The sequence below is a fragment of the Zosterops lateralis genome (assembly GCF_965231275.1).
Source record: "Zosterops lateralis genome assembly, chromosome: Z".
Lineage (NCBI taxonomy): Eukaryota > Metazoa > Chordata > Aves > Passeriformes > Zosteropidae > Zosterops > Zosterops lateralis.
The window spans coordinates 7,643,546-7,657,510 of NC_139800.1; the positions used below are offsets into that span (position 1 = coordinate 7,643,546).

The 13,965-nt window shown below is 35.5% G+C and overlaps 1 protein-coding gene across 1 annotated transcript in view; it reads right to left on the reverse strand.

Annotated features, from left to right (window-relative positions):
* Positions 1 to 13,965, reverse strand: part of HOMER1 (homer scaffold protein 1) — an 86,927-nt gene that overhangs the window by 45,406 nt on the left and 27,556 nt on the right. Inside the window, exons 3-5 of the mRNA XM_083884444.1 lie at positions 12,351 to 12,482; positions 7,972 to 8,064; positions 1,738 to 1,880 (exon numbers count right to left, since the gene is read on the reverse strand). Of these exons, the coding sequence (XP_083740570.1) occupies positions 1,738 to 1,880; positions 7,972 to 8,064; positions 12,351 to 12,482 (368 nt within the window). The remainder of the gene's footprint in view (positions 1 to 1,737; positions 1,881 to 7,971; positions 8,065 to 12,350; positions 12,483 to 13,965) is intronic.

A 13,965-nucleotide genomic window follows, 5' to 3' on the forward strand; every position in this document is an offset into this window, starting at 1 on the left:
CTTCACTTTCCATCTTTTCGTGCATGTGCTTCATGCATCTTTATTTATTTATAATAAATAAATAAATAAATAATACTTATTTATTTATAATAAAATTCTTACCTATTCCAAAATTTACTTTATTTCAAAGAGGTTTATAAACTTAGGTTTTCTTCAGAAATAGAACACTAACAAATTTGAAGCTGCCATTAACAAGACACTGGTCTTTTGTAAATGAACAAGAAGTAAACCTCAAAATGCAGAGTTATTCTTGGAAGATTAATTCTAGCTACTGGTATCTAACAGGACAAAAACCTAAAACTAGGCACTCACACTGCATACATTAAGTAGACAGAAAAATGCAATGCATGTAAAAGGTTTGTAAACTCTATTCTACATCATTAAAAGTGACAACAAAGTTTTCAAAGTGTCTTCAGTAATGCTCAATGGAGACCAAACTTAGTTACTACATTGGCATACCAGAAAACATATTTACATATGCAGAACCAGAGGGAATATCTTCAAACTATCATTTTTTTAAAAGAACAAACCATACTATTCGTGTGTGGACTTTATCACAACTCCTTTTCACAAAAATATTGATAGCAAGTTTCGATACTCACACAGTTTAAACAAACTTGTTACAGAACAGGGATAGATCTGCAACATTTGCAATACTCCTTCACCATGCACATAGCATTCTCACAATGCACCATTTCTTCTGAAACATATTATACATGCACTGGTGACAGTATAAAAATAAACACAATCACTCTGTTAAAAAAAATAGCATAAGAGTGTTTTCCTCATTTGAAAAATGCATATTATTTTTTTTTCCAGATGCTTAACAGTATTATTCTTTTACAAAAACTGAGATGTTCTGCACAATTTTGGTTTCACTTGTGCTCACTTTGAATTGCATTACATATCTTATGTGTTGATATCCCCCAAATTTTGAGCAAGAGCTCTTAAACTCTACTTAGGCTGAATTATACAATGCTTAAAAAATAAATCTAGTATTACTAGCTGTGTTCTAACTTTATTAAATGTTTCACTCACTCTCCATGGTGCCATTAAATTATGTGTTTTATTGAGAGTGACTCCTTTACAATTACTTCTAATAGGCAAGATATATCCATTTGTCACTTGTATAATTAAATAAGAAGTCCTACCTTTCTTAAAGAACAGAGCACAGCATTCCTAGTGCAAAAAACTAAAATTCAGTTTGAAGCAGAGCTGCACTTCTCTCGCATTTTTTAAAAAAATTGAAAAATTTTACAACTGTCAGAGAAGTGTTCAATTAAAGCCTGCTTTAAACTTCATAATTCAAAAATGCTGTAAAAGTCCCTTTTCTTCCAAGAACTTGTCAAGGAAAGGTTGACATCCAGTCCCATCAGCCATTTAAAGAATGTGTACAAAAATCATTTAATTGGAATATTCTACAAAGCAGGTAATTTCACTAAGAGCTCACACATTGAAATATTGATTCCTGTTAAAGGGACACCTACACTAACCAGTGTTCAAGGGCTGATTAAACTATAACATTCCCCCAAATCTTATTCCATGAGATTTTTTCATAAGTTTGTTTTTGTTTTTGTTTTTTTAAGGAGAAAAAATATTATAAATCAAAAAGTGAGTCCATTTTTTGGGGGTGAGAAGCGGGTTTGCTTTGTTTCCCCAAACAACACGGGAGAAGGTCCCTTTAACAAGGAAGGAGATAGTCATCACTTTATCAGGATGTGGGAATGGAATCTGTACCTATGGGTAAATGGCAATGCGTTCTGTGTTGGTTCAGCCCTTGGTTCTGAGTTCTGCGTCACCTCCGGCATCGCCCGCTCATCATCGGTCCCGTTAATGCTCTCCGGAGTTAAGGGAGACTGGATATCCCCTCCAGCTGATTCCTTCAGTGAAACAAACAATACGTTGAAGTTACAAACTGACCTGCCCAGAAAGGTTATGTACATAAAAGCACTAACATTCGTTCTCAAACGATACACAGATTTTAGTTAGTAGTAATATAGAGTTCAGATTTCCAGCATCCCTCATGGTCACATTTCATCATGTATATTTCATATGGAGGTATATTACCAAAAGATTCACATTATCTTGTACAAAACACAAGTGGCCTACGAATTCTTTATAAGATCCTACCTTCCACTTATTATAGACCTCTCTCTTACCTGGAACTACTTTCCACCCTTATTCTGATACATGGTGGGTGGCTCTTGACACTCAGAATTCTTGTCTCATACTTTGCATCCTAATGCAGCAAAACAAACACTTCTGGTATTTGTTTCAAAATCTAGCTTCTGTGCTGTTTATTAACCAAAATGAACAGTGGGAGGTCTATTTGTGGTGTGTTCCCAGTTTTACCTATGAGCCATCTGTAAAGAACACTTGCTCAGCAAAGTACAGCCAAAAAAATTCATAGGCATGTTAGTCTGACCTAGCTCTTGCTGGCCATGGTATTATCTGGGAAGGAGAATATTCCAGTTACAGTCAGGTGTACCCATAGCTATGGCTATGCAACTGGACACCTGAAGAACTTAATGGTTGCCTCCCAGCAGAAGGCACTGCTATGGTCTTTATCCTTCATCACACCAGCATGTATGCTTGTGTGTACATTTAAGTATGAAAAAGAAGAGAGATGACAATATAAAGAGGCAAATAAATTATTCTATATGAATGGCATGGTTTTGTCTTCTACTAGTACTACTATTATTAATATTATTGTTATTACTATTACCATCCAATAAGATAGACAGTTTCCATTGGTAATAAATGAAAGATTTTCTGGATGTAAAGGTTTTTCTTCTCTTTGTTCTTCTTCTCAAACTACATTATGTATTATAAAAAATTACACATCACAGTCTAAAAAAATCTGCATAGCTTGTGTCTTTATGATAAAATTCCTGCAATACTAATACTAGATACATAAAATCAGTCTACTTATTAAAATGTTTTAAATGGGAATGCACAAAAATTATTTCAATAGAAGAAAAAAAAAGTACAAGTTCCATCTAGGCTTATTTTTCAGTAATTTACTTCCATAGACTTCTAATACGAATGAAATTCAAGTAACAAAAATTAAGGCAGAAAAACATCCCAGTCTATGTAATAGCTAAAGGATCGTAGCCTCCAAATTCATGAACACAAGAAACATCAGTTTCTAGTGTGTTTCTCTTCCACAAAAAGTAAAGGTTAATCAGTGCTTTCACATATTCACAACTACTCCTGCCTGATAAGTAATTTATTTGCAGACAACTCTAATGGACCTGACTATGAACAAACCACCAAATATAATAGAAAAGGCACTTACACTGAAAAGAGTTTTCAAAAATATTTACAAATAATGTGTTCCTATTTTATATTAATCAGAGGAATCAAAGTGTTTTAGAAATATTTTGTGAGATGTGCATCTGTAAAGAAGTTTTTATTGCATACCATTGTAACTTCACATATCCACTCCAGATTTTACAAAATTGGGGATGACATTGTGGTATTTAGTATTTAAATTAAATATAATAGTGGGGTATTCATGAAAAGACATCTCAAATTTCAACATCTTAAAAAAAACCCCACACACACTTACAGAAGAGTCTTTAAAGTAAAACAGGGAGACATTACAGCATGGATCAAACCACCTTTTAGTGATAACAATAAGGAACAGAAAAAAAAGAAGTCAGTAGTTCTAAAATCATGAACAAACAAAAACAAGTCCAGCATGCTGAGTTATTGAGTATTATATTGTCATCTCAGCATGGATTCCATGCACCTCCCTGGCATAGCTATTCTCCATAGTGCCTCTCTTCACTAGCTGGCAATGGCAAAAGTCTGCTGGCTACTGTCACCTTAACATGTATGAAGTGTTTGCTGCAATATTTGTTGCAGAAATTCATATAACATCCCAGAACTTTTTCACAAGCTCTAAGTAAATTTTGTACTACTACAGAGAAAAAAGACAAAAAAGTATAAACCAGGATTGTTTTGCCAAAACCAATCATTTTCTGCACTAAAAATTATGTGATTGTAAAACTTTTCAGGTAATAGTTATTCCTAATAGTTTGCACAGGAAGGGCTCAGCATCACAGACAAGACTATTTTGATTAAATTACCCCACCCCACAATTTCAGAAACCAAAGAAGGTCTTAATCTGAAATGACCATGGTCAAAAAACTATCAGAGTACCGTCATCCTTAGAAAAAAAGAACTGAGGTTCAGATGCCAACTGATTGGGGTGAAACCTCTCAAGACTGATGAGGTACAACTGCAAACTGTACAAACTGCTCTATTTGGTTCTGTACTTAAACCTAATTAAGGTTACTTTCAATTTATTTTTTTTTTAAAGGGTGCAGGCAGGTGGATACAATTATCAGGCTATTGCTTCATGCAGCTCAGTGAACTCCAGATCTAAGTGTATGTGCATGGGGAAGCTTCTAACTGAGAACAGACCATGGGTAGTTTGCCATTGCAAGATCCATGAGTTTATGGCAAGACCAAAATTATTCCCCATATGGATCTGGGAAATAGAAGGTGTCAGAGCTGGGGAGCCAGTATTTCAGTTTTATATAAACATGGTAAGAAAATTGCAAATTTTTATTACCTAAGGCTCAGTTAAGTGGACACCAGATGGTGTAGTTACGCACATAGGTGGTCTTAGAAGTCCTGAAATAGGCAACTTCTTTCTAGACCAAAGCCTCCAGATATTCCAGATATAGATATATTGTGTACTATTATATGAATCTGTCTTCATACAGATGGCTTAAAAGTACAGGTTCTCTGACACAGAAACGACGTGTTACTCTTCATCTCAAGAAAGCCCAGTGCACTCAATGGACTTACATATAAAAAGGAGCATCTCTCTTCTAATTTGGTAGTCCAGGCCACTGTCTTTCTCTGAATAAGTGAAGTTCTCCTTACAGTTAAAGGTACATGGTGATTTTATCTATTATCTGATATTCTGGGAAATTAAAGTAAAGCCTGCTGGTAGACAGGTGGAGAACAGGGAGTATTAAAGAAACAGGGAGAATGAAGAGTTTAAAATTAGCAACATCATTGCTTAGGGGAAAAGGAACTCCTGCTATTAAGTAACTGCAAATTAGGCTATGTAAGGTTTTCCCTTTACCATGTGTTTCACACACTAAAAAAAAAAAAAATCTGAAGAACATATTCCATCAATGAAACAAAATATCAAAAAAATCTAGGGAACATCTACTTCCTGGCCATTGAGGCACTTTATAGGAGCAACACTTTATTAAAGCACGTAACACCTGATGGAACCAATCTAACTTCAGTAGACTTTAGGCAAAATTGCTCTCAAGTTTTAACATTGCTAGAGTCTGCTAAATATTTGAACTACAAATGCACACCCAATTTCTGATGTATTTTTTCTGTTGTATCTTGATTTCTATCTCTCTGCAGTTTCCCAAGTTTTTGCATGGCATTCAGAATTGAAACTCACGTGTAGCAGATGTATTTTCAGGCTTGCATCAAGCCACAGTGAAACAGCAAATGTCTTGTGCAATGTTCTGTTACATTAGTTGTAGAGATATTTCCTAAACATTCAGTCTGTATACTGAGGCAGAAAAGTGTACTTTTACTCTTTTAGAATTTTAGTAGAGGGGGTGGGAAATGTACCATATCCAATACTTGAATTATGTACATTTTTTTTAAAGCTGTACCAAGAGAAATAAAACATTCTATTTAAGTTTTAAGCTTGATGTATATATTTTCCAGTTTTGATATGCAGTTTTTTTCTATTTGTTACTAATTTAACACAGAAAGATATCTATGTGTCCAAGACAGCAAAGGGACTGATCCTCTTAGATAACTGAGTTACCATTACAGAGTTCATACACCTCCCAATGCCCTTCCTGTCAACGCTGTCAAAGCTCCATTTAAAAAGCCAGGTTCTTGCAACATGTTTACTGACCACTAAAAATATCTCCCTCCTCTTTCACTCTCCCCCTCTGCAATGGATCACTACACAAAAGGGAAAGACAAGCTATAAAATGATTCAGAAAGACAACTGAATTGTTTGCCTTGCAGCCACCTTTTTGCAGATGACACAAATGAGAGCAGGTGCTCTTTCAAATGTCTCTACAGTCCCACCTTCCTCCCTTCCCACCCATCCTCTTCCCAGTCATAAATCCAACTGAATCAGCCCAGTACCACAGAAAGGCTGGAGTTTGCCATGATGCCATCACTTCTTACCTGTTCTAAACTCAGAAGTTGTTGGTTTGATTCCTTTCTCTCTAGGGAACTAGCCTGTGAAGACTACTATGCTCATGTGTCAGCACTTGCACTAACTGTATTACTCAGAATAATACAGTAGCTTATCAATACAGCCAAAAGCCAAGAGAAGAAAAGTAAGGCCTGAATGGGAAATTATTCTTAAGCGTGAGATAATAAAATTGCAGCCCTCAACAGGCATTATAGAATCATTCAGAATAACATTTCTGTAACTGCCTACAGTATAAAATGTTAGGTTTCAACTGTAAAAAGAACTCTGTACAGGAAAATGAACCACATCAATATTTCACACAGTTTAAGAGAAAGCTTTAACCCTGATGAACTGCAAGACAAAAGCATCTTGTCTGTGAGTGAATAGCTCAAATTTACGTCCAAACCACGTAATAAGTCACTCCACATGACAGTGTCAGATTTAACTTCTGCATCCAAAATATTAATCAATGTGTCAAAAGAGAAGCATAATAATTTTTTTTTACCTATAACATCAAGTAACTAGAAGCCTGGATGAAGCACTTCACTGTTCCTAAAGTCAAGGGTATATTATTGACAAGTGTATAATATTGAAATACATACTTCCATCGTCCCTGTGGAATTTATCAGAAATTTAGAGACAGTAAACTCATAAAACTCTCTGTCTTATTTTTTTTCCATTTCAGTGGAGCAAGCGTTTCCCATTAACAGCAAAAGCCAGCCTAGTGTTTGGGCAAAATGCCTACTGGGAAAACAACATGAGACTTGCTCATTGTGTATGTTCTGATTTCCTCTGACTCCTCTTGGTAGGACATCAGAGGTAGCTTTCTGGTAGCAATAAAACTATTTGTGCAGCAGGCTGCAAACTACCCGCCATCCTTACTCCATCAAAGAGCAGGAGGCTATTACAGTAAAAAGCACTGGAGATACACTGATTCAATGAAAATATTCCCCAGAAAAAAGGTTCAGTCTACTGAACTCAGGAATCCCTGCTGTAATTTTAAAGCTGTTGCATCTCCAAGAGAAGGAATTGCCTTTGTCTTCACCACTGCTTAAAAAAAGCAAATAGCTACCTGAATCAAAAATCTTGGGCAGGGAGAATACAAGAGAGATGAGGCATAGAAGCCTCAAGGAATTTCTCTTTTCAAAGCAAATTCAAAGTATTCATAATTAATTTTAGCCATAATGTAAATATTAATATAATAACCAATGCTCCAATTATGCTTAGATTAACTCTGTTCATGTTTTAAAGTCTTCCTGTACATCACAGGTAACTGTAAAAAAACTCCAGAACCAGCCTGTGAATCTATTGTCTTCCTTCAACACATCTCACAGGAGAAAACTACACAGAAGGAAATAAATAAAAATAGTTTGCTGTTTTAACCTTTATTTTTGGTGCAATGATTGTTCTATAAAAGTTATTCACAGTGCATCACTAGAAGTTTTGTGGATACAATAGGAAATAGAACAAAAAGCATTTAGTATCATTCATTTACATAACCATGTTTATTTATTTTCTTGGGAAAGCTGAAATAAAGGAAAAGGAATTTAAAAAGTACCAAATTTTATTTTAAAGCAAGTCCTTTTGACTTGTGTGCAGTAAATGTTAAAAGTATTTTTAAGACTTCTTGACACTCTTGCTGACCAATGAGAGGATTCACAGTAACTGAGAAATTGCCTCTTAATTTTTAATACATATGTATGTAAGGAACAATACAGTAAGTAGCACAGACAAGAAGTATGGTGCTTGAATCAGGCAATAAGACTCACTTGAGAGGGTGTACTTGTTAGCTCCATCTTTTCATGGGATTTTTCCTTTGCTATTCGTGCAGCTTCTTTGAACTCCTGAAATTTTTCAGCAAACTGAAGGTACATATATTTAAAGAATAAAAAAAAAAGAAGAGAGATAAAGAGTAGGCGTGAAATAATACATTACATGCAGAACAGAATGCTGTACTTTGCATTTCACGAAGTCAAATTCTGTCAGTAATTTTTAAAATTTTTCTTCTTATTAGATACTCACTTAAATGAGTTACACAGTGACATATCTTTCAGGCATAATACACACTCTTTATATGTCAGGAAATTGACATTGCAATGAAGCATGATCCGTTGCTGGTAGTTTTAAGAAACTCACCTCAGAGATGGCTAATAATAGGGACAAACTGCCTTGCATAGCTGTTTTCAGATCCTGGTTTTACCCTCCTCAAACAACAAATAATCTGCTTCTGAAGCCCAATGCAGTCACCATGAGCCTAGAAAGCTTTCAATGTACTTTGTTCTTTCATGACTGAAACAATACTGATTTCTTCCCAAAATTTAACTGCATTTATAATTTAAATAGCTGATTAGAAAAGCAGTGCAAATACTGTGTTCATCTCTAGAATGTTCATTGACATCAATCAAGTTAAAGAACAAATTCATTGAACTAGAACTGCCTATACTGAACCCTAAATCATGAAACTGGACATGAAACTGCCATATGAGGCTCCATTTCTATGATACATGTACCTCCTCCAGAAAATAGCTAAAGCAGCAATTTAAAAACATATGCCCCTTTAAACCTGAAAGATTAAATCAATTTTTTAAGAATAGGACCTGGATCTTTGCCTAGGAAAAAAATTGGCTTCATAGTTCTCACCTTTCCACTACACTAATTGCTAGAGTAGCCACACATTTGTTTTTGTGTCCTACTGCTTTTATATAGAACATTACCTTAATACGATCAGCTTAAGAGTGAAATGATTTTGCAAAAATATCAGAAGCTTCTCCAGCACTTTCTCAATCTCTTTGGCAGCAGCATGTGAAGAAATTGTTTTGCACTCAATGTATATACAAGGTACAAAGGTTACCTTCTGTGTGGCACAACCTCACCAATTATTTTCAACCAGAACTTCACACACGACCTAAAAAACCTTACTGTCTTAAAACCTTTTTCTGGTTTGCTACTAGAATCTGAGGAAATGTCATTTCTCTCCAATTGTATTGTGTATTTCATTTGTTAGGTGATTTGAAAGCTTAGTTTTCCTGGTAGTTTAGTCCAGCATCAAAAAGAAGTCTCAGAACAGATGATGAAATTGGCAACAGATCACTAGAACCAGATAATACTTTTTTAAGACTTGTGCCTAAAGCTCAAAATCTCATGGGTAACCTATTATTTAAATCAGCCTTAAGACCAGAGAACTATTAAATGATGCCGAGTTTTGGAATAAATGGCTGAAGACAAAGGCAGTAAATATGACAGCCATAGAAACGTTTTTTAAAAAATCATAGATCGGTAGACAGTAATCTAAAAAAGAGCCAAAAAGCCCAATTTGGTTGAGGTTTTCACAAATTTTCTTTTATTTCTTGACACAATCAGGTGATGGAATAGCTATCTCTTGATAAAATTCCTGAATAGCAAAGATGAGGTCTCATGGTATGGAAGTTTTCTGGAAGATCACATTTTTGAGGAAAAGATGAAAAATTGTGCATGGAGACTACACAAGGCTGCTGCCAGTATCCATGGTGGCACTTTCTATTTAGCATATCCTTTAAGTTTTATGGAATAGATCACATCAGCTAACTCAAGAGGATAAGACAGCAAACCCTAAAAAGAGTATTTCTTCTCATACATCAGAATCCTATCAAAAGTATAGACATATTCTCAATTTTTCCTGAAAATGAGAGGACATTTTGTTTCTCCTACTGCAGCAGCAAGAGCAACTCTGCTTGCAAATCATGGTCCTGTGAGTATCCTCCAACACAGCTCTCTTTCAAGTATTGCCACCTTCTGATGACGCAGTCTTGAGAAAAATTTGTGGTCTAACATTGAGAAAAGGCCTAGTGAACAGAAGTGAATGTTTAACTAATTTTCCTCTACACTGTTTGTATGTGAGGTTGATTAGAGTGCCATTGGTTTTCTGTCAGACAGTCTCACTTCACTAATTCCTATTCACAATAATTGTACAGAAAGGAGGTTGTCATTGTTGCACTCTACCCTAGCAATTAGTTCAGAAAGGACAGGGGCAGGTGAACAAAAAACAAGTAGTACAAAATCAAACATGTACTATAAGATTTGCAGACAATAATGTGAGAATAAAGAGTTTACTTTATCTGCTGTGATTATTTGCATCATTAAACTGTGGAAATTGGTCACAGACCAGACCAACTTTTTTATTTGGTTGAAGGCTCTCTTTTGCTCCCTGGAACTTAAAACAGTTAAAATCCTCAAGTACTAGCTCTATCAGAGTGCTCTGGTAAACCTGGCTAAGATGCACAGAAGTGAAAGTAAGAAATCTGAGGGGGAGACAAAACAAGAAAAAGAATATAGACACAATTTCTCAAAAGTTACAGGGCAGATCTAACTCAGCTCTTCTCATTCCCAACCGAACGCACCTACCAGCTCCAGCAGCTGAACAGCTTCTAATCTAAAGAAAAGTTTTCTTTCCTCATCAATATATTTATAATTTTTTAAATGACACAAAAATTTTAATCTTTAGGAATTTCAGTAGTAACAACTGGCAATTGCAACTCACATGAATATCAGTTTAATAATTAAGATATAATACAACAGGAACAGTATGTTGAAAAGGGCCATAGATTCACCAAACTTCAGAAAAGGTCTGTGATTCTGTATTTTTCTTAATAAATCTGCTTATTCTCCATAAAACAGCAATCTGAATAACTGCTCAGCAAAAAAGAAATTAAGAAAGAATGTCTACTGTAGCCTTACAGACTAATTTTTCAACAGCAATATAGAGTTCTATGTCAAAGGCATATTTAAAAGTCCTAGACATCTGCTTGAGGACAGTGAAAAGAATGGGATTGAAAGAACTGTAATTATAAAGGTGACAGAGGGAGGGCAAGCCAAGAGTTGAGGACAAAGCAGATTAAGAAAAACCCAATGTATTTTCACTGGCAAGGATAACCTAGAGTTTGAAGTCAGGCAAACAGAGAGTGCATGACTAAAGCAGGATGCTTTGCCTTCAAAGAACCATCTGTGAATAAGAAAAACAAGCTAGTCTGCAAGAGTAGTAAACTAGATTATCATTTGTGCTAAAGCCCTTGAAATATTAAGAAATTTTGTATTATCATGTTGGTAAGGACATACACACCAAATTAACTGATGAGATTCCCAAAATCATTGAAGCAAAGATAGGTGGACAAATGCATATGCAATACCAGAGTCACTCAGAATGTCCTGTGTTTGTGTTGCTTTGTGGAAAGGAAAACCAAGTGATTATGAAAGGAAGAAATCTTACAAGTTTAATGCTCGCCCAAATAAAGTAGCTGTACTGGGTCTCATTTTAATGGTTTTCTGGCAGGCCATGCTCATCCTTGGATAGTGACAAGTACTTTCTCAAAAGGGCTGCTATGATTACTCTTCCTTCAAAAGCTAGCCACAGTTATTCCTTCCTGAAACATGTATTTCTCTTATGGCACTTGGACGTCAAAATCTTTTCTTTATTTCAAATATGAAAAATTTCTGCTTAATATAAACACGAGTTCTTAAACTGAACTGAAATTCCAAAAATCACACTTGTACAGGTTCCTGGACCCATCTACAAGGGCAGTAGCAAAAACAACTACTGTAGAAAGGATGCCCAGAGGATCTATGACATCGGTTTGAGAAACAGAAATTACTGCTTTTCTTGGAATGAGGTCTATTTCTTTCCTGCAGAAGTAGACTAGAAAAGAAACTCATGTATGGCACATACTGCTTTAGCAAACATTTCAACTTTTGCATTCCAGTAGAAAATGTATTTTTCTTTTACACTGAATATATTTACCGCTAGCTTTACTTTAGGGCTGCAAGCTTTGAAATAACAGTTATTTGATGTAGTACATAGTAGCAAAGTGAAAGTGAATGTAGACTAGAAGACAAAAACGCATCTGAAGACTACCAGCAGTTTTTTTTCTATGAGAACTAAATACACAAGAAACACCAAATTGTTTACTTCTTTAACTTCTATCTAAAATTTTTCTAAAGAAAATTTGCAGACATCACACTTACTCTTGTGCTTTTACATTATAAGGATTGATACAGAACATTTTTTTGTAAATTATTTTTAAATAACAACAGTAGTGAGTACTGAGTCAAGATATAGTGAGCAGGAACACACTTAAGCAGCTTCACTAGCTGAAGAGTCACCACTGGTCATACTTACTTTTGAAAGGTGATGTTCAGATGAAAATCCCAAGCCATAGACTGTATTTGCCCTGCTGTCTGCCCACTGGCCAAACTTCTGGGATGTTTTAGTAAATGTCATGTTGGGGGTGATGGTGCTGTTTATTATTGCCTGAAAAAGGTAATAATTGTAAAAAAATGAACATAATGATTTTTATTTTTTTTAAAGGCAATTCATAATTGAACATGCCAGTATTGTAGGTAACTATCTGAATACACTGGATGAGACACACACTGGGAACTAGAGAACAGTTTTATAATTCAATCCCAGCTAAAATTGTAAAGGCATATTTTTGCATACATTTTGTAAAAGGAGGAAAAGCCGGGGAGGGGAGTAGGTTTCAATTTGCAGTTGCAAGTAGTCCTTCAAAGCTTCTACATGTAAGGACAATCCAAGTCCTTTTTTGTCGAACACTTGTATTTCTTTGTCCCCTAAGGCAGTGCTTCTCAAGTTGCCTGTCAGCTCCACTGTTGCTCTCCCCCCACTCCTGTTGCATATGAGATTCTCACTGAAAAACACTCAATAAAACAAAGAAGCACATTTTCCTTTTTAAATTTCTGTTCTATAAGAGTCTGTTTCCTTTACACACATACAAGCAAGGCTAACAATGGCAGGGTCATACACCAACTACAGAAGTGGAGCTACTCTTGCTACAATTTTTCTTCTCTAGTTCTTGTTCTTGCATTTACAGGATGCAAGAATATCATCCTCCAGCATTTAACTTCTGATAATACAAACACAAAATGCAATTTCTAGGTGGTATGCTGGTTCTACTAAAAGCAACTGAAGTTTCACTGTGGATTTCAACAGTATTTCTGTCACATTAAAGAGTACATACATGAAGTGCAAACTGTACAGGTGTGAAGAACATAACACCATTTTCTTAGGATGGTGACTGAGAAACTTAACATCACAGAGACAAGTACTGCTCTCCTAAGGCCAAGATTCTCCAGAAGGCAAAATCAGTCTATACTACTTCAGTGATATGGACTTCTAGATGGATACCAAAATAAGTAGTTATTTAAAGGAGTTTACTTTGCATCCTTTGCTTTTGCTGAGAGATTTGGATACTGCTGGAGCACAGCTAACATCAAATTAAAATTTTCTATGAATTCTACAGGGAAAGACTGAAAAAATTAAAGTTGAATGGCCAGCCAAGCTCACAAACAGCACTCATGTTCATACAGTTATTCTCAGATGAAGTGGTGGAGAGGAGTATTGCAAAGAAGTCCAAAAGAATATGTTGTATTGCAGCATGTAGAATACAAGCAAAGATACTGCAGCACAGACAAATTCAACAGAACTCTTCCTTGGTGACTTTGGCAGCTTCACTATACTCACATTAATGAAGATGAGCAAATGTGAACATAGCCAATTCTTTCTGATAATCTTTGCCTCCAAATTTTGCAATTCCTTGAAAATTCTGGAATGCCATTTGAGCCAAGAAGCCTCATCAGATCAAAGACAGGATTTGCTGTGTGACCAGAAAATGGAGAACTATCTCCAGCACTGCCTGAAAGACATCCCTCAGATTTTCATATAGAAGCTGCCCAGTGAAGTCACTGGTACAGGAAACATTACTCTCCTTTGTTTA